This window comes from Sphaeramia orbicularis, chromosome 14 (assembly GCF_902148855.1).
Source record: "Sphaeramia orbicularis chromosome 14, fSphaOr1.1, whole genome shotgun sequence".
Lineage (NCBI taxonomy): Eukaryota > Metazoa > Chordata > Actinopteri > Kurtiformes > Apogonidae > Sphaeramia > Sphaeramia orbicularis.
In genome coordinates, this window is record NC_043970.1 from 11330072 (window position 1) to 11351290 (window position 21219).

Genomic DNA, 21219 nt, shown 5'->3' on the forward strand with positions numbered 1-21219 from the left:
TTGATGATCTTACAAACTCAAACAGCTCATCAAAATCTACAGGGAGGTCGTTAGTGACGCCAGATTATCACATTTAATGTCAAATATAAATAAATAAATAAATAAATAAATATTTTTTTTTATGGTTAGATGTTTCTGATTTTAAACCATTCTTTATGCTCATAACATGACAAACACTGATGAGTGGAACATTTCATAAAACCTGAGGTAAAACATTCGTAACAAGCATGACGATAAATCTTTTTTCAACACCAAATGAGTAAAAATAATAAGAGCAACAAAACACTGAAATATTTTGTTAGTGCTTTAGATGAGAATGTGAACTAAACACATTTTACATTTATAATGCAATAAACAAAGCCTTTGTTTTTTTTTTTTTTTGAGTCCTCATCTCCCTCCATCCACTCGGTGGCTAAAAGGACAGAGCATTTATTACAACTGCTGACTCAGTGCACTAGGGTCAGAGGTCATGGAGTCAATGCGGTTAGCCTTTTAAAAGGATATGGTATAATGTAATCTGAGGCAATAAGGTCTCCATTTTTAAGCTGTGCGTGCATGAGAATAAGTAAAGGTAACCCAGTTGAGTATTTCAGCAGTGAGCTTGGACAAAAACAGTTTGGGTAAATAAATCAAACCATCCATTTCCATTCTTGTCAACATGTCTATGAATATATGTGAGTCTGTTAATAAGTGTGTGTGCAGCTGTCCACTTCCATGTATTTGGTAATGAGCTTATGTGTATAAATCAATATGCACTGCAACGCTGCTCTTACCGGCACCTCCTCTGACTGGTGAAGCAGGTCACATGGTGGCTTGATGGGGCGGGGTCTGGTGGCCAGCCAGTAAGCCAGCACTGCGGTCAGAGCGCCGATGCCCACTAGCGTGGAGGTCGGCAGCGAGCGGAAGAAGTGACCAAGTTCGTCCATTTCCGGGATCCTCAGGCCGCTCATCATCTCCTGGGCCTGCATTTTTTCCATCAGGGTGGAACTCAGCTCTGAAGGAAAGAGGACATCAGCCGACTGATGAATTCTCCAAGGAATGCACTGTAATTTGGTGATTCAGTGTAGTCAAGAACAACAGTGACACCAACTATTTTTGTAAAACCCAAACTGCTTATTGTAAGACAAAAGTGCATTCGTCACACTTCATTTTAAAGGCAACATCTAGAGTTCTGTGCTTAATATGTAGTTATATATAACCTAAAATACATCACTTCTGTGTAACTTCTATGTATCACTTCTGTGCATAAATGTAAACTTAACTGTACCCCTAAAATGAGTCACTGGTGACCTGGTAGATGGGACAACGATTGAATACTATTTTTAATTTCTAGCAAAAATCTATGTATTTCATTATTTTTTCTATTTTTTTTAACCATTTTTTTAATTTTATTTTTTACTAGATATATTATATCATTATAAGTGCAGCATCCAAGTCATTTTGGGCATCACCTACATGAAATTAATGTAAAAAAAAAAAAAAAAAATCAACATGATTTAATGAATGCAGCTTTATTTTTGAGCTTTTGGGATATTCTGAATGCTTTTCCAAGTTGCTAAACACATATATAAAGGCAAAAATCCAAAAATCATCCAAAGTGCTGCTATTTCATATCTTTTATTGAAAAGCATACAATTTTGCTGCGGAAGGGTATTAAGTATTAAGCAGATTTAAGTAAAATGATAAAGCCCAAGCCTTTTGCACAAGATAAAAAGCCCATAGTATATGCATTTCAGTCTCTGGATTAATTAAGAGACAACTATAATGATACAACATTATACAAGAAATATGTTTTAAAAATGCTGAGGAAAAAACAATCCAGCCAAACAGACCAAAGTGTAAAGTATAAAGTGTCACCTCTCTTTGCGCTTAGCATCTATTGAACAATTTTGTGCAGACAATATGAGATTTACTGAACAAATCTGGAGCTGTTTTACACAACACGAGCCAAATGTTGTTTAATGTTTTAATGAGTCACGATGTTTGGCTGTAAAAGCCACTTAGGTATGATTTTTTGTTTGCTTGTTGTGCACACATTTCCTATGTTTTCTTGTTACTAATTAAAGAGAAAGGCAATTAAATATAAATGCTATTTACAAACCTAGAAAAGCTAAACAGCAAAGGTGGGCTAAGACTTTTGTACAGTGATCAGCTATATAATTTTTTATTTTATGTATCAATCAATACCTTATCAATACCTTATTAAACAAGAATAGGTTTACTCCTGAATGTATTTAAATGGACAACTGATTTAGCCCAAGCCCTGGGGGTTTGCCTAAAATAGAAATAATACTATGGGAGAAGTATTGCAATTTTAACAGTGTGTTTTAAACAGCAAACACACATATGAAACACACATATCCACCAAGGGATATTTCAAAGGAGGCATTTTGAAACTTCAGCACACAATAAGAAAAAGACGAAGAGCAGGGATGGATAGACACACACACACACACACACACACACACACACACACACACACACACACACACACACACACACACACACACACAAAAAAAAAACAAACAAACAAATAAACAAACAAACACCACAGTCTGGAACTCCTTAACAGACTGCGGAAGTAAGCCTAATATGGGTGTGGAAAACTGTGTGTGACTAACTGTTTACACTCAGCTGATTGAAAAAGTAGATCTGGGAGCAATTTTGATGGGGTCTCTTGGACAGACAGACAGACAGAAAGACAGACAGACAGACAGACAGACAGACAGATAGATAGATAGAATGATAGAACGATAGAACGATAGAACGATAGATAGATAGATAGATAGATAGATAGATAGATAGATAGATAGATAGATAGATAGATAGATAGATAGATAGATAGATAGATAGATAGAGTTTACTGAGCCCAAACTGGGAAATTGTTGTGCAGCAGCAGCATGACAAACAGTAAAAATAGAATATATATATATATATATATATATATATATATATATATATATATATATATATATATATATATATATATATATATATATATATATATATATATATAAAAAATATATATATATATATATATGTATAAAACAGAATGCAAGAGTAACCACAATGGAAAGGAATTTTTCAGTAAAATGGACAGTAAAGTGCATAGTGGAAATATGTTTATGATCAGGTTTAAACATCAGGCAGAGGTGTATTAGAAGAATCAGACAATTGTTAGAACAGTAAATAAGACTGAAAGGAGATGTCAGACAGATTTGCATACCAACAGACACATTCCTCCTACTACTTTCTCATCGTTGATCTTATCAGAGTTACTGCTCCTCCACCTTATCATATATTCTGCAGATACATGTGGTCTTGGTGTCTGCTCTCACTCTTACTGTAAAATCAGCTCAGATTAGATAATCTACAGCACATCACTGAGAAGCAGTGGGACTAGAAAGTAGATAAGACACACACAAATGATACACACACACAAACACACACTGATCATTAAAGCTTAGCCTCTGTCTCACACACACACACACACACACACACACACACACACACACACACACACACACTGAGGCACGTTTGAGGTGAGGGGGAGGATGACTGCGGCGCTGACTGGAGGGTTTCCTTCCCTCCCCCGGGGAATGAGTCAGAGACAGTACCACCAGACCGGACGAATCGCGTCGAGGCACTGCTCCGGCTCACGGCCAATCAGAATCATTTCCTGTTTCTCTTCATCTGTCTCCTACTTACACACGCAGACATGCAGCATGTACAGAGTCTGAACACCAGCAGACAGGCTGACAGGGATAAATATACAGTATGAGGCTGTGGGAACACAAGCTTCCTCTTTCAGTTGTTACTTTTGAGTAGTAGCACTTTTTTTTTTTTTTTTTACCTGTTACCCCACAAAACGGAAGCTGTGTCTGCATGATACATAGAAAATTAAGCCACAGTCTAACCAGTTTGTCTACCGCTTAGAAACTCACAAAAAGCTGCAAATGTGTTATAAGCAGGCTGTTAAATGACTGTTAAATGTTTATAAGGTACATGCTGTTTTAATGCTATCTGGATTTAAAAAGGATCATAATGAAGAGGCTTTATTTATTTGTTTATTGGCTAAAAGGTGTAAAACATATGTCTGTATCATGTGCGTGTGTGTGCATTGAGAAATAGTGAAATCAGCATGACATGACATACAACTAATTCTCAGAAAGAGATGAGCATATCATGACTGCAGCACTGATGGGAAAAGTGTTCAGACACAACTAAGTAAAAGTACTGCTACCACACTGAAAAAACGCTTAACCACAAGCTCTGTATCCAGCTATGATTATCAGCAAAATATATACTGTATATATATGTTTTTTAGCATGAAAAGAACCCTGTGTTTTACTATTAGTTTTTTGGATTAATTTTACTTCTGTACATTTTTAAGGATGAGCTCATTGAACTGCTTTATAAACTGCACTTTCAGCTACTGCATTGAATCCTATTAGATAATTATGTTTATAGCATCTGAGTCCTGTGTAAAATCTGGTATGATGTATCACTAAAACCTTGTCACGAGGTCAGACAGGCCAGACAGACCTGTTCTCACCTCTGTGACAATGCCATACACTGTAAAAAAAAAAAAAAGAAAAAAAGAAGTCGATGGAAATACCACGACATCTTCCATTGGGTTAATTTGGATTGCTGTTTTGAAGCTGTGAGTTGAGTTAGAAGTGATCATTTTGGGACTAAACAGTGGAACTCCAGGAGGTCAAGGGGTCAGATCCATTTGCGATGGTGAGCTAATGCTAAATGCAAGCTTTCTAACAGTGTAAAATAATAATATTCATTGAGTATGTGTGCAATAAAATAATTTTATGGTCCTATTAGTGTAACCGGTTAAGTATAAGTAGCTGTAGCAATTCAGCTCTGTCAAAAATATGTTAAATTTTACAGAAAAATAATAATAATAATCTGGAAAAATCCACTGCGTGACCTTTCCTACACACAAATCATCCAAAGCTAGAAATGGCAGACATCTTCTATTTTCCTTAAAATGTTTTTAATGAAAATATACTTTAAGAATTGACATATTAGAAGGTAAAAATAAAACTAATGAGGCCAGAGCCACTTCTGGGAAAAAAATATTAACTTTGTGTTTGTGGAGAAATTCAAAGAAAAGCCAACATCCAGTGGCCATCAGTGGTATTACAATTTAGCATACACATAATACTGTACCTGTTGGCCTCATTTTGGAGTTGGGTTTCTTGCCTCTGGAAATCGCATTTTCTAGGAAATCTATGAGGATTTTAAAGTGTTTTTTCAGCTGGAAAAGGATTTTTTTTTTAAAAATATACTTTTGGTGTAGGATAGAGGGTTGACATCTAGCAAAGATATGCTAACACTGTAGTAAGGTGTATTATATATGTGATGTATGCTCTAACAGGCTCTACCATGAGTTTATTACTAAAACCAACACATCCAAAAATCTGGAATTTGAAATGCAGTTCATAACTGTTGAGACAAATACAGTGGAATAAAAAGGACAATATCTCAGATGTAGTAGTGTAGAGGTATGAAGTAGAAGCAGAAAATGGAAGCATCATACTTTCTACATCAAAATTGAACCTCAGTAATGTATTTGAATAAATATTTATTACATACCACCACTGAACTGCAGTGTGCTCATTGGTAGCTGCATCTCTGGCTATTGTTGATGTAACTATTAACCAAACTGTTCTACATTTATCAAAGAATCACAAATAGAGACAACACCACTAGTAATCATATTAGAATAGAAGCCCCCAAAACTGAATATATGTTAAATCTGACAACGCTGATGTACATTTTTTTTTTCCTTCAGACTAAGTGTGGCAAATATTACATACTTTAATAAGGCAAATTGTTTCACAAATGACAAAGTGCTGATTAGCTAATGTTTTCAATGTGTATGATAAAGTGTTATTACACATAAATATTGGTTTATGTACATTTATGGAATAGATTTATCAATTTTCCACTAGAAAGAAGCTGAAACATGAATATATTGCAATGTACAGGCTGTTTTGAAGAAAATCTGGTAGCTCTGAGTCTCTTGGAAACTACAGCTAACCAGCATTTTGACAGCATTTTTTAAAATTTTTTTATTAGTGACTCAAACACGGTTGTAAGAAACCAGTCATAATACAGTTTTTATCATTACTGCTTATCATAAACAGAAAAAAGTGTCTCCGTCTGTGCTTGTGGTATGCTATTCAGTGGCACTCTGTAACAGAAAACATAAAGAATAATTATGAGAAAAGAAAAATCAAAAATGTTCTTCAGGGGAAATTCAACTATACCAGTGGGAAAACAGCACATGATCATATTTAACTAGAACAATTACTAAATCGACCACTACAGCTCTTATATTACATTCATTTCTTCAAACTTAAAATATATTCCAGTTCTTTCTTTACTTTCTGTTCACACTCTTAGTTGAGTTCCTACATGACAAAAGCACCTATGTTATCAGTGGACACCACAGTTAACATATGATAATACAGCTATTGCTCATCACAGCCACTACTTTGGTTCAAATTGAGAGAACTACACCCTTAACTGCCTTTCAGTGGTTTCCCCATCACTGTTTTCCCAAATACAAACTGTTACCTGAAAATGTAAACCACATAATGACTGATCCCACTGATGTGTCTGAAAACACAACTGTGACTTTTGTACCTCAGGACTCCCTGCTTCTCTTTATGCTTTTACTAGACTGATGGCACATTTCCTCTTTTTCTATAGTTTTTTTTTTTTTTTTTTTTCTGTGCAGTTCCAGTAAACTCGGTGGGAAACCAGAGTAAGTCAAATGTTGGGAATGATCATCAGAATCAGAGAAAAATTATGCGATGGTTGGAAATGGGTGTATAATAGAAACCATTTGATGAGTCACTAAATATTGTTTGTTGGCATTTGGATGGTTGTTAAAGCTGGTCCAATGTTGGATTCAGTTGAAATTCCTGTGGCAGATTTAACAAGTACTCATGGGAGTCTGTGGTGTCCTGCTGATGTCTGTCAGGAGTAAGACTTAATTAGGACAAATTGGAAACATTATCTGGCAAAGCCTTGTGTTATTGTTCAGCATAAATGTATTCTTATTGTGTAGCAAAGTGGCCTGGTGAAGGCTAAACCTCACAGATGTTTTACAAGGACATGTTATTGACCATAGCAGTAAAATAGAAACAAAGACAAGATACAAGATGGTTACTTTGAAGCAGTGTTGGGATCATGGGAATCACCAACAGTGAAGATGAAAACACTGACCTCCCATTTTTTTTTTGTAAATTATCTGTCAGGGATAAAAAAAAACAAAACAAAAACAAAAAAAAAAAAAAAAAACAAAAACAAAAAAAAAAACAGCTAAATAATATACTTTGATAAGATGAACTGGGAAACAAAAGACAAAAGTACTGGTTGGCCAATACATTCAAGATATATACTGTATGATAAAGTGTTGCATAAATACACAAATTAATGTGTATTTATGTGATAGATTGATAAATCATTCACTAGAAGGAATGAGAAAAGTGGTTGTATTTAGATGTGCAGACAGACAGTGCTTTGAGGTAGAACCAGTGTTATAGGTCTCAAAGACAATTTTCATTTTGAGTAATACCCATTCTCTAATTAATTCATAAAGTTTCACATTTTGATCCAATAGTGTATCCTGAAATCCTTTATCTGTATTTTATTGGTAAAGTTTAACTCAGGGATGTCAAACTCATTTTAGTTCAGGGGCCACATACAGCCCAATATAATCTCAAGTGGGCTGGAGCAGTTAAATAATAATGGTGAGAAAAGTAAAATTACATCATGAAAACGTTTACATCTACAAACTATCTTTTAAAAATGTGAATAACATGAACAACAATGAATAACCTGAAATTTCTGTAGAAAAATAAGTGCAATTTAAACAATATTATGCCTCTGTTTATCATTTACACATGTGCATTACAACTTATAGATTACACTGTATCTATGAATGCACAAAACATTTAGTAACAGGCAAAATTTAAGATAAGATAGATAAGATCATCTTTATTTGTCACATACACAATTATACACAGTACAAAGTGCAGTGAAATGTGTTTTGTACCTGCATCCAGTTTCAATAGAAAAATGTTTAAAAATAAAGGTTCAATAAAAAAATAAAAAATAAAAATGAAGGTTCAATATAAAAATAAGGCTCTGAAATATATGTACATATACATAATCAGTCAAATAAACAGAAGGAACACTGTTATACATTATATAAGGTGCATGTGTAAATAGGTGCCAGTGTGTAGTGCGATGTCTAGTTTAAGGTTTAAGGCTCGGAGTTGAGTAAACGGATGGCCTGAGGGAAGAAACTCTTTCTTATCCTCTTTAAATTTAGTTAAAATTGCACTTATTTTCTCAAGACATTTCAAGGTGTTCGTATTTGTTGAGGTTATTCACATTTTTTGTGAAAGGCTAGTTTGTAAATTTACACATTTTCATGCAATTTCACTTTTTACAATAAAAAGAAGACAAAAAAAAATTTGGAGTTGTCATTATTTATATGTTATGGTTGTACTTTACTGGTCTGACCCACTTTCTCAAATTCATCCCACAGGCTGGATTGGACCCTTTGGTGGGCCGGGATGGGCCCACGAGCCGTATGTTTGACACCCCTGTTTCAACTACTTTCTGCCTACAAGCATTTTCCTTGTAGACCAGTGAAACCTAAAGAATTAATATAATGGCATAATTCGTCAGATTTGTGGGTGATCACATGAAGTTTGTGTTGGAGACTGTTTAGTGCTTAGCTAACGTTAGCTAACCCCATTCCTTAGTTAAGTTGTCTATGACTATGGTAACAGCACATAGACTACAGTGGTCTTTGAAAACTCTTGAATCACTCAGTGTCTCTCTTCTGCTCCTCTGCAGTAACAACAGAGTCCATTACCAGCCAGAGTTTCCCTTATCAGTATATGGGGCTATTTAGGGAACCACCTAAGCCATATTACTGAAAAATCAGTATGGAGGGCCCTGAACTCAACCATTAAAACAACCCTGTTCTAATGGTTGACACTTTGTTTGACTAGTAATTCAATAAGTATTATGAGCTTTCTTTCACAAATATAGAGGAAAATAGTTGAAAACAATGTAGAAACCAAGAGAAACACCTAAGAAGACCCAGACAGTACATAAGCCATCTGACAACACTAGTCTAGTTAAGCTAACAGTACACCATTAGCTTAAATAGTATAGCAGATACAGTGTACAACATTAGCTACCATTAGCTGTGAAATAGCTAATGTCAACAAAAGGCTAGCTTCCATATTATAAGTTTCAATGTGACATGTTACACCTTTGAGTAAGTAAAAGATGTCATATTTAAAAAGGTATTTAGTACATTTATATACTATTATTATTATTATTATTATTATTATTAGTGGGAGAGCATTTTACTTCTATATAATGACAAAAGTCCAGCAAATGCACACTCAAGCTTAACCGATGGGGATAATAATTTTTTTGTACTAGTCCTGCCAAGACAACACATAAACATCTGAAACATGTAACATATGTAAACCCCCCACCACCAAAAACGAAAAAAACAACAACTTGTCTTCATGCAGCTGCTGCTGCTGGTAATATATGATGAGACTTTCAGTGTACTACCAAAAATCAGTAAAACTAGGCTGACTTACAACCACTCTTAAGAAGATTCAGATGTATTTGATTGTTTTTAAGGTAAAAACTAGGGGAGGGAATTACAGAGTAATTCTGTAACTGCATCATGTCAGTGCTGGTGTGAATGATGAAGAAACCAACATACAAATGAGCCAAAAAAGCAGCAACTATGTATTTACTCACTACACCATGATACTGGTTTCCCAGAATTTGACGGAGATTAAATTATGTACTCAGCTTTGTGTGTATTTAACACTCACTAACTGCACTTCCATGTCCACACGTGCTATCATTTGAAGAAGTGAGTCAAGTTGGAGAGGGGGATCTGGTGAAAAATGCCAGCATGTTTTAACAAAAATATAAATATCTGGCACTATTATGATCAATATTTTCCCACTTTTAATCTTTTGCTATGAATTGAGGATACTATAAAGTAAAATGAGAGTTTTTTTCTCAGATAAAGATGTGATACATACTGCTGTACTACTCTTGATCATTATTCAAGCCCTGGTTAGTACCAGTCATACACTTTTATAGCTACTTAGAGTGTACTGTGACTCACTGACCACTACATGTTTGTTTATTTGCTTTGTCTGCTTGCTGGACTGCATACTTGATTGATTTTGTAAAACAAGTGCAGTCACAGTGTTCTCTATAAACCTCTTTGTATCACTGCCTGCACGTTGTGTAGAGGTCAACGGCCAATGTGGCTTGGCTGCAGTGATGACAGTGCCACAGCGAATTAGTTGGGCAGTTGAAAAGAGAGGCAGCAGAGGCAGAGGAGGAGGGACAGTGTTCACCCAACTCTAAATATAGACAGACACCATAACCCACTGACACTACTGTGCCAATCACTGGAATAGAACAGACAGCAGCGTGGATGGTTATAGAAGCATTAATGTGGGCACGTATGTACACTGTTCTAAAAAAAGATGATGAGTTGGACTGAGACTGAGTGGACACTGGCCAATATGTTGTAGTGATAATAATACTAGTAATACCAATGACGGTGATATGAACCATTCAGCTTTGCAATCAACCCTTTTCCAATGTAAACTATAGATAATGTAACTATCCTTGAGAACTATTGTTAAATAGTAAGAACACCCTGATGTCATTCCACATTTCCAGAGCTGGACTCTGAACTCCAGAGCTGAAAATCCTCTGGAATGTGATCAAACAGAAAACTGATGATCACAAGCCATCCAACAACTACTGCATTTTAGCTCCAGGAGTTGCATAAAGCACCCAAAAGTGAAGTGAAAGGCAGGCAAAGAGTATGCCAAAACACATGAATGCTGTGATTGAAAATCCAGGTTCTTCTTCAACCAAATACTGATTTCTGACCTCTGCAGAAGTCAAAACAATAGTGTTATGTGGTTTAAACATGAATAGAATCTTCTGTCTTTGCATGAAAATAAGTAGTTGTGACCTTAGCGCTTCTCTCTACATTTTTCATTATTTCATCTTATTTTCTCCAAAGACATGTCCTAAATATTGATACTGTAACATGGAATGAGGAAGAGATTTTGTCAGTAGTTTCTAGGAGTAACAAAATGTGAATTTTACTCTATATAAATAGCATAGTTTTACTATAAATAGTAAAACCTATGGTGTTCAGAACTGCAAATTGAACAGCAGTTTGTTGGGATTTACATGCATATGATTTTGCATATGAATAAATAAAGGTGTCATTTTTTATTTAGTACTTCATGCTTTTCTTTGTTGTTGCTTACCTCTACAAAGTGGTGCTAAATGTAATGTGTATGTGGGCACACATACCTCAGACATGAGGAAATTTTTGGTTCTCTGTTAAGCTGAGCTTTTATCTGAACACCATCCACATCATAATGGGACACCCACTGCTGAGACCTGTCTGATAGAGTTCTCATGTAGAACTTAAGTGAACCAGAAAGGCCTGTGTGTGCCATTTCTCCCTGCCCTGAAATAACCCAGCAGCTGTGCAGCACGAGAAAAATCAGCCTCACACCCAAATATAAAGAGAGACGCAAATACCAACCTTCTGGATCTGACTTCAACCACCTGAAAACAAAACCTGACAAATTTCCAGTGATCAAACAAAGTAATAAAACAGACAGATCTTCAACTGGAAGCAGGGAAAGATCATAATATCATCTGACACAGACTGTATCAAAAATGCTTCTCTGTTCAGAGTTTTCTCTCTTAACATTCCTTAGCTTCCTTAAGAACTCCAGGAAGTATTTACCAAAGTTTTATCTGCAAACCGTTCTGCAATTCTTGCTACCTAATCATGAGATTTGAGAATATTCACATTATCAAACCCCTGCAATTTCTCACCGGGAGACAAAGTACAGATTCAAGCTAGAAGACTATCTATCTACTGTATGAAGATGCCTCAAAATATAGAGTGGGTCTCACAGGATGTTCTCCACAGGAATATGGGTGATTACTTCAGTCTTACTTCAGTATGGCAGAATTGCATTCTCCTTCCTTCCACATCTATGTCTGGCTCCATATTACTTGTTTAAAAGTTCCTTGCTATGTAAAAGACATCAACCTCCAAGCAGCAACTACACATTAAAAATGACAAATGCCTCTTTTTGATTTTCTATGGAATGTATTTAGTCATTTTAATACTGCAGTATGCTTTCACATACAGGATGCAAAATAGAGATAAAAATACGAGAACTGAAAAGTACATAACTTACTTCTCCAGTTCTCTCCTCTTGGTCGAAAGCAAAAGGGGAAATAATCAAGATAAAAGAACTGATGCTGTTTCACACTGAAAGAAAAAGAAGACTCTCCTCTGAGCTTCTGTATCAAGACACTCCATATATTCACATCTGACGCAGTCTGAACAGTGATCAGCAATTACAGCTGTCAATCAAAAATGTAACCCCATATCTGCCTGAAAACACCTTTGAAAAGCCAAAGTCTGCATCACATCCTGAAAACACAGTCAGACAAAAGGCAGTAAAGTTAATATTTCATATCACTTCAATTACAATATACTCAAAGGTCACTTTTGCCCAGTGATGCCACAAACACTGGAGCACTGCAGCTTTAAATTGGCACCATTATATCAGAAGAACAGCATTCTTTACTCAGCTGGTTCAACCAGGTCTGCACTTTTCTGCACTTGTGTGTCTATGTCCTGTAGTAACCTAAACAACTCACCCCATAGGCACGCACAAACATCTCCTTCTACAAAGACTGTTGCCACAGCTGACAGAACAGCAGGTCAGCAGCAGCATCCCCATTAGCAAAAACAGTGACCTTTATCAGATTTTAAACTCAAAGACCTCTTTGTTTAATTTATAAAAACAAGGCCAAATCACGCCACCACTACTAAATATGCAGTGACACAGACAGGTGCACAGATAGGCCAGAGGAATTTCAAGGCTAGAGACCTAAGACCTTTATGTTCCACTGAGATTGTATCTATTCAGCTGTAAAAACTGAATTTAATGCTGGACCTATGACTATATCTATAAACTCTTTGGACTGATGTGTTGTATAAAATGTGCTTTTGGGTCATATTTTAATTAATTTAACTTTAACAAGCAGAAAACAGCCAAATGTATCTGGTATATCTAACATGCTGGTTCATAGAAATGTGAGATGCTTTTCCAAAATCTAATGACTCTTTTAGTTCATGTTTTTGCATATGCTATAGTCAAAGCTCCACTAAGGAAACATTTTACCAGCTATCTCATATCTACAGTACACACACATGTACAGCTAGCTGGATTAAACAGAAACAAAAAAATAAACATTTGGATGTATATGATTAAGGACACTGTGGCAGTTCTAAGCAGGGATGAAGAGGGTCAGTGCCCCCCATGACAGTGAGCCTGGACTCCCTTGGTTTGTATTAAAATAAAATGGGGTTTTCAGTGAAAGGAAAGGCAAAGTAGGACTCTGTCACTGTAGTCAATGACATTTAATCAATCTTTTAATAAAAACATTTTAATTAGTTTCTTAACTTAACAGGTCCTTGTCTTTTTGTCTTCGCTGCTAAAGGAGTGCAAAGTTAATTTCAGAGCTACCTTTAAATGATCTTCTTCTTACAATGTAATAAACTGTCACTGGGTCCTGGCTTCAAAAATCTTGGCTGAATCGAATCCAAAAAAATATAAATTTATCTGTAAAAAGCATTAGCATTGCCTTTTTAAACTTTGTGTGGACAGATTCTGGTGAGTTGGACTTTCTTTTTGGATTGAAAAAGACTTTCTCCCAACTCTGCCGTGGTAATGGTTAGGAGGTATTACTAAAAAGTCACAACGATTACTTTAGATTACATTACCACACATGCATACAGGTTAGCATTAATTTATACTGCATTATATGATTGGTCAGTAAGACATGCATTACAAAGTTGATGTTAACGTTATTTAATGTTAGCATTTAAACAAGTAGTTGAATTTACTTGTTAGTATGACATAACATTTCCACGTTAGCAATGTGGTTGGTCAGTGTTTTCAATAGGTTAATGGTTAACACTAGTTTTGTGAGTGTCACCAGTGTACGTAAGGTTCATGCTTATTGACCCATTCTAATACACATACATGGAGCAGTGAGCTTCTGCTGAAGGCATCGAGGGAGCAACTCCAGATCTCTGCCAGTACCAGATCTCTGCCAGTACCTTGGTCAAAGGCACAGACAAGAGAATTAACCTAGCACACAAAAGACAAAACATGAATACAGACGTAGTGATAGCGGCGAAAAAATTACTCAAACATTTCAATCTCAGCAGTTGCTGGTTATATCTTATAAAGCTGTTTTGATCTTATAACTGAATACTGGCTGCTGTAATGATGAGTTTTTGTCCCAAATATGTCAGATGTACAGCTGCAAACCACTTATGTCCAAAGATAAATCTATTCTGACCACATTCCCGCTGCCTTGGCTTTGGCTTCAAAATGTGCTTCAGGTGCAACATGGCAGCTCCCACTGTCTAAAACTGATTTGGACTTCCTTTTTTTCTAGACACCAGGAGGAACCAACATTGGAGGGTCCATGTTTATAAAAAGTAGAGTCTATGATGGCACCTATCCTGTTCATGCTTCCCCACTCATGCATCCTTTCATCCAAATATTGTCTCTTCTGGCACAAAAAAGAAAAATGCTAGAGTCAAGGGTTCTGTATGATATTCCACAAACTAATGGTTACGCCCACTTACGCACAAGCTTCTATCCACAACAACTACATTTTGGTTAATTTAACTATACAATGTAATCGAAGACCCTGGTGCTAAAAGTACTGAAATCCCATTTTTGGACAATTCAAGGTGAGCATATAAGCATGCTGTATTTGTTTAGCTAAGTCCACCCTGTAAAAAATTTTAACAGGCTTTTTTTGTGACTTGAGTACTTTTAGCACCAGGGTCTTTCATTGCACTCTGCTGCTATGGAAATAGTAACAGAACCCATAATCAGGACGTTGCACTGCTCACTTTACTTAAAAAGACTTGACATTATAGTTGTTAGTCACCTGTACATCCTGCATTATTGATGCTGGACTTGCTTTTATATGCGTGTGGCTTTTTTACTTGACTTTTTAAAATTCTCTCTATTTTTTTTTTATTCTTGATTGTTTTTATACTTGATGTGCATTTTATTTTAAGCACCTTACAGAACATAAAAACAAATTTCATTGCACTGTACAATGATATTTGGAAAAGACAATAAATCTTGTTCTACTCTAACTACGAATTTACACATCATGATTTCATACAAAAGATCAAATGTGCAGTGAGTTATAACGAGGTGCAAAAATGTAAAAATGTGAATCCTTTAAATGACTTTGAGACAGGATTAGCATTCTCACAAATCTAACTGAAGTGTAATAAACCTCACATGTCTTTCATTCCTGACGACATGTGAAAGGTTGGAGATACAGTACACGCAGCCACAAAAATTAAGGAAAGGAATACCCATGTGCCATAACAAGAGAACAGTTCATGAAAATATTGGTTTTGAGTTATGAAACTGTGATGCTACTGCTCTGAGGTTTGTTTAATGTAGCAGCTCCTCATCTGTAGAGTTATGTCACCGGTAAATGAGGATGCCCTTTCTCTTCCTCTCTCTGCTTAGCAAAGATTTTGGTGCAGCATAAGGACTGCAGGCGATGCAGCGACGAGGGCTTGTGAATGGGCCAGCGAGACTTCCTGTGACCTCACCTCAGAAGCTTAACACTGGAGGAAATGCAGTCCTTCCTCCTAAAAGTCCCGCCCCATCAGCCCATCTGAGGGCCGTCACCAATGATTAGAGTCCAACGCGGGGAGATTACAGCCTATTAGCACAAAGGCAGATGACCAGTAGTAACCTCACATACTGTGCTCTATTTAAAGATATCCTACTCGGCTTTTTCGTATTTGTTAAACACTTGTATTTGCTGCAACTTTTTTCCCCTTGCTGCACTGTTTTTCCTTTCTGCTTGTGCCTTTATTAATTTGAACCAAAATACTTAATCATACCTGCAATGTTGAGCTAGCTTTCTCACTTTCACCCCCTCCTCCTTATCTTCATCTTCTATCCCCTTGTATGTAGACCACCTTCCAGGAATTGAACCTCCACTTCCTCCTGTCAGCTCCTTCTGTTACTTATAAAGATGCTCTAACCATTTTTAGCAAATGAAACAGCCACTCGTTCAACTGAAACTAAACAGATCTGACAAGTAGTTGCAATTATTGCTCATAAAACAGAAGATAATTGCAAAAGCTGCAGGAGAAATGAGGAAGCAGGATTTATCTATTTAGATGCATAGATGCAAAAGTGAAGTAAAGACTAAAAAGAGACATACATGACAAAAGAAAACAATTCTACAATAGAGAAGCGTAAAGGTCTATGTGAACTAGACTTAAAAACAGAGATATAAAGTGTAATTTTATTGCAGAAGGGTTAAAGCAGCTGTGATCTAGGCGGCAGCACTTACAAAGGCGTCGTCGGCAGCCAGGCAGCCGGTGAGGTGTGATGTGTGTCTGTTGTACTTGTGTGTCTGTATATATGTGTGTGTGGTGTATATCGGATATCACATCGCCACGTGTAAACTAGTGCTTACCTTCCCATTACCACAGCCAGATTAAGCTGAGGCAAGCAAGAGGAAAGGCAGAGAGATGCGTTTAGTACAGGCCTAAGCTTGGGCCTGCCTGGCCACCGTATCACACCACCCTGAGCTCGACAGACGCTGCACGCTCCCTCGCCACACCCCTCCCTCCCTTCCTCCCTCTCTCTACCTCTCTCCTCTTCTCCTTTCTCTGAAAACCCTCCCCTGACCTAAACATGCAGTGCTCATCTTCTTCTCCTTGACAAAATGATACTGACATAGTGACACACAATACAAAGCAGGACAACACACAGAAACATCTAACCCATGCTCATGCAAATACACACCTCAGCTTACATGTATTTGCATATTTAGACAAATAACACAAGCGCTGATAAAAACTCCACCATGTGTGACTGGACTATCAAATCCAGAGAAGGAATAGATCTGTGGACCCAGTGGACCCCAAATGATGCTCCTGGGTCAAACAGGTGAATAAACTGATCATCATGTCTGTTGCTAACAGTTCTGCCAGAAAAGGAAAGCCTCTTTTGTGAAATTTCTCCTAAATCATCCTGTCATATCATTATGTTGTGCCTGACAAGCACTTCCTTCCTCTGCAGTTCTCCTCTGAGATCAGGAAAAACAGCCATGTTCTATAACAAGCGGCATATATTTACAGACATTGGGGCTTAATGTGTATAGACGTTGTCTGAATTCATCAATTCATCGATCATTAGATGCATCAAGATAGTTTTTTTCCCCTGACAAAACTAAAAACTCAAAGGACTACAATATTTATTTGCCAAGAACAATGATCTACAAGTAGACTACTTAGTGTTACTGGCAGACAGACCTGGTTCAGCACTTAAGGGTTTGCCTTTAATGCTCAGTTCTCACAAGGCAGAGGAGGATACTGTGATTGCTGAAACAGCAAAGGGCCACTCAGGGAAGGCTGCCATGTGAATCTAAGAGCATTAAATAACTAACACAATGAAGACTGATATTGCAAACATTTACCATAAGACTTCTATCTGTACTGGAACTGTGTTTCAAGAAAAACAATAAGATTATTTTATACTGTTGTTAAGTACATTGTCATTTAGTACTTTTCTGTTAGAGGGTGGAGCTAAAGTCAACACCACTGTTTTAATTAAATATTTAGGAGGGAAAAAGAATAGGTTTACATGCTGTGTAGGGCTGCACTAGAGGATGATTAATGTGAATTATTTATCCTGAGGAGCAGCAGGACGTTGGGGTGTGTTGACAGGTGAAAGGTGTCATGAATCCCCCCTGAGGGAGGTCGTTCTTCGTCTTAAGTTTGGTGTACATTTCGTACTATTCAGTGGACTACAGAATGTTTTCAGTCATTGTGGCGCTGCCTGTGACAGCCATTAAATATGCAACATCGGCAACCCAGTAACAGCAAATTTTAACATCAATGCCCCAACTACGATCCCAAATGTTGCCTGTGTTGTTACAGAGCAACCGCACATACCACTGGCTATTGAGGAAGCAATTTTGATAAGGACTTTGGTGTTAAATGAGGCTGTGTCACCTTTGCAAACAAACAAAAGAAGCTCTGTTGGACAGCGCAGATGGTTTTCTGTGCGTAAGGGCAGTAACCGCCTACTGTTGTCTCTTGAAACGCATATAATCAGGTCAAATGTAAAACACAGCCACACGATTCCATTTTTATTGTAACAGAGGTGAACGGCCGCCGTCTGGGAGCCCGTTCAACCCGCTCCATACATCGGGGTGTGGGCTGGTGCCGTTCGTTTGTGAGCATGAGGCACACCGCGCACTGCTTCTCATTTTGCCGGTAGGCCGCAGGATTTCAGGACCCTCTCTGCTGGACAGCTCCGTCCAATCAGCGGCGGAGATTTAAAGCGCGTCATCCTTCCTCATCCTCCTCATCCTCCCTCCTTCCATCACTGAGGCGGCATGGTGGAGGACATGGACGACACAGGCGCAAATGCTGAGTTTCACCACCGGCTTTTTGTCATCCCTCTTTTACGACATAATATTATAGATGAAAACAGAGTCGAGTGATATTTATAGATCACCGTTCAAACATTAGGATGCAATGAAGGACATGCTGTTAGGATATGACATATTGTCGTGAACAGGCTTTTTTTTTTTCTTTTACTGACGTGTGTCCGGTTTCTACGCACAATGTCACACGACCTTAGCAGCTGGCCGGCCTTTAACGCACACGATTTTTTTTCATTAAATCTCACTTGGGTAGAACATCTATTGCTCTTCACCCAACTCCAACATAAAACACCCAAAAAATGACGGCCCTGAGCTGCAGAATGACGTGCATTTACTGTCATGCATGGATTCATCCGCATGGCAGCATGTTCACCTAACATTCACTGTAGTGTTCTGTATCTGAGTGAACCTGAACGCATCAGGCCCTTCAGTTTTAGGCCCATATTAGCAGTGGTGTTGGAGCGGTATCCATGCAATGTGGCTGAAGCTACTCTGAGATGCTACACCTTGCATTGTCGCTGGGCTCATTCATACACCTGTATAGGAATAAAATAAAATAATAAAAATATCATCGGCGTCATTTTCATACAGGAAAAGCGCAAACTGTAACCTGCAAATGATGAACCCGAGGGAGCACACTGTGCAAAAATCCCAAAAATCCCACAGTCTTTAGAAAGTGGAAAAGCCGGCAGTGAAATACACACGCTGCGCCTCAGAACATGCAGAGCAGGTGCATCGCCTACATCCCCACCACCGACAATACGCTGTTAAATCTTTTGAAATAATAATCGAGCTTTAAAAAAAAAAAAAAAAAAAAAAAAAGACGACATGATCAGACTCACCTAATATAATCCAGAGCGACCCAGAGACCAAAACAAATGCGAGCATGTCTTTCTCATTGAGTCAGCTGTCCCGGCGCAGGAGCGGCTCAAAACTGCAGCATCGACTGCAGCAACTCGCCGACAATCTGTGAGATTAAGGAGGGGAGGAGGGGGGTGGGGGGGTCGACAATATATCTGAGACAGACCACAGTAGGAGAGCAGAGGAGGGGACACGCCGATGGACAGCCGGCTTGGAATAAAAACAGTCGAAACACAACGCGGGGGACTATTGGAGCATCATCTGTCCTGCTGGATCTTCCTCCTTCACCTAGTTGGCTGCTGCGCAATGGCAGACACCCCTGCCGAAATGAAGGGTTTATAGGTCGGACGGAAGACGGGACTGACGCCAAGGTTACCGGGGATGAAGGATCTATTTTATCCCATGTTAAGCCACAATCCAAGCCTTCATATTTTTTGTTATAATACGTATCTTTAGAATTAAACATGCTGTGGACTTGTACCTCAAAGGTTGGCTTAATGTCATTTCTCATCAATTATACACTAAAGCTTCATGCAGTGGGACCAGAACCACAACCTCATAAGTCCACCTTTGGAAATGTGTCTCTATTATTTATCATAACTTGTGCATTAATTCAAAAGAGATTTATTGTGGGCGATGATACATCACATCACACCACACCATGCAGCTTCATTGTCCCTGCAGCTGAGCACTGCTTTGACACGGAGTAACTTTGCATCATGGTCACGTGGTCAAATAAGACCCTCCCACCTGAACTGAAGTAACCTTGAGAAAGGATGACAAAGTGAGAGAGAGAGAGAGAGAGAGAGAGAGAGAGAGAGAGAGGGAGGGAAAGAGAGGCACGGCGTGCACCGGGGACGTTTTTATGCAAATAGTGTCCATAAATACAATTTTAAGGTTATCACTTTGTATTATTTAAACAGATTTTAAAAACACGTATTATACTTTTGAGCTCCATTTACAGTGTGCTGTGCTGCAGATTCACAGTATTATGTTTATGTATTGGCTGCTTTCTAAATTAAATACTGTACTCAAATATCAACTTATACATTTAACTGATTAATTAATCTAACACTATATAGAACTGGTTCATGAAGGCAAAGACCAGTTGTAAAATAGTGCATATAAAGCAAATGAAAACATGGAGTTCTTCAGCCCCAGTTTTTGACAAAATGAAAAGGCAAATTATGCAAATCAGGAAGCACTGTGGAACATTATGTTTAAAGGTTGATTTGAATATAGAGAAATGATTGCTATTTTTAAAATCTTTCCTGAGAGACTTTTGCCCATACACAAATAAACTGTTTATTTTATTTTTTATTTTTTATTTTTTTTTTTATATTAAACAAAACACCTTAAGCAAAATTGAGCTTACGAATCTGATAACCACTTTCTAATACAAAATTTCAAAATGTGCAATAATATGTTGCGCCTTCTTTATACATTCATAGAAAAAAAAAACTTCAAGGGGTCACTTTTTGCTAAACCTACTTTTATTAGTCTTTGGTTCATTTATTTGTGTATTTGGACCCTAATAGTTCATAATGTTTGAATTTGAACCCTCCAGGTGCTGCAAAGCTATCTTTATATTCATTTTGGCAAAAATCGAGTGGATTTCAACAACCTGTTTTTATTCCTTCTTAATTCGTTACATCTATAACTAGTTACGTCATGACATTTGCACATATA

At 37.5% G+C, this 21219-nt stretch overlaps 1 protein-coding gene across 3 annotated transcripts in view; it reads right to left on the reverse strand.

The window, feature by feature from the left end:
• acsl6 (acyl-CoA synthetase long chain family member 6) overlaps positions 1–19849 on the reverse strand; it is a 59694-nt gene extending 39845 nt beyond the window's left edge. The window contains exons 1-2 of one of the 3 annotated variants that reach the window (XM_030153339.1): positions 19512–19849; positions 774–994 (exon numbers count right to left, since the gene is read on the reverse strand). In XM_030153339.1, the coding sequence (XP_030009199.1) occupies positions 774–994; positions 19512–19557 (267 nt within the window). In that variant the 5' untranslated portion in view covers positions 19558–19849. Of the gene's footprint in view, positions 1–773; positions 995–16099; positions 16119–16563; positions 16668–19511 lie in introns of those variants that run through there. The other 2 variants (XM_030153341.1, XM_030153340.1) reach the window with 2 other exon arrangements.
• Positions 19850–21219: the final 1370 nt, after the last annotated feature.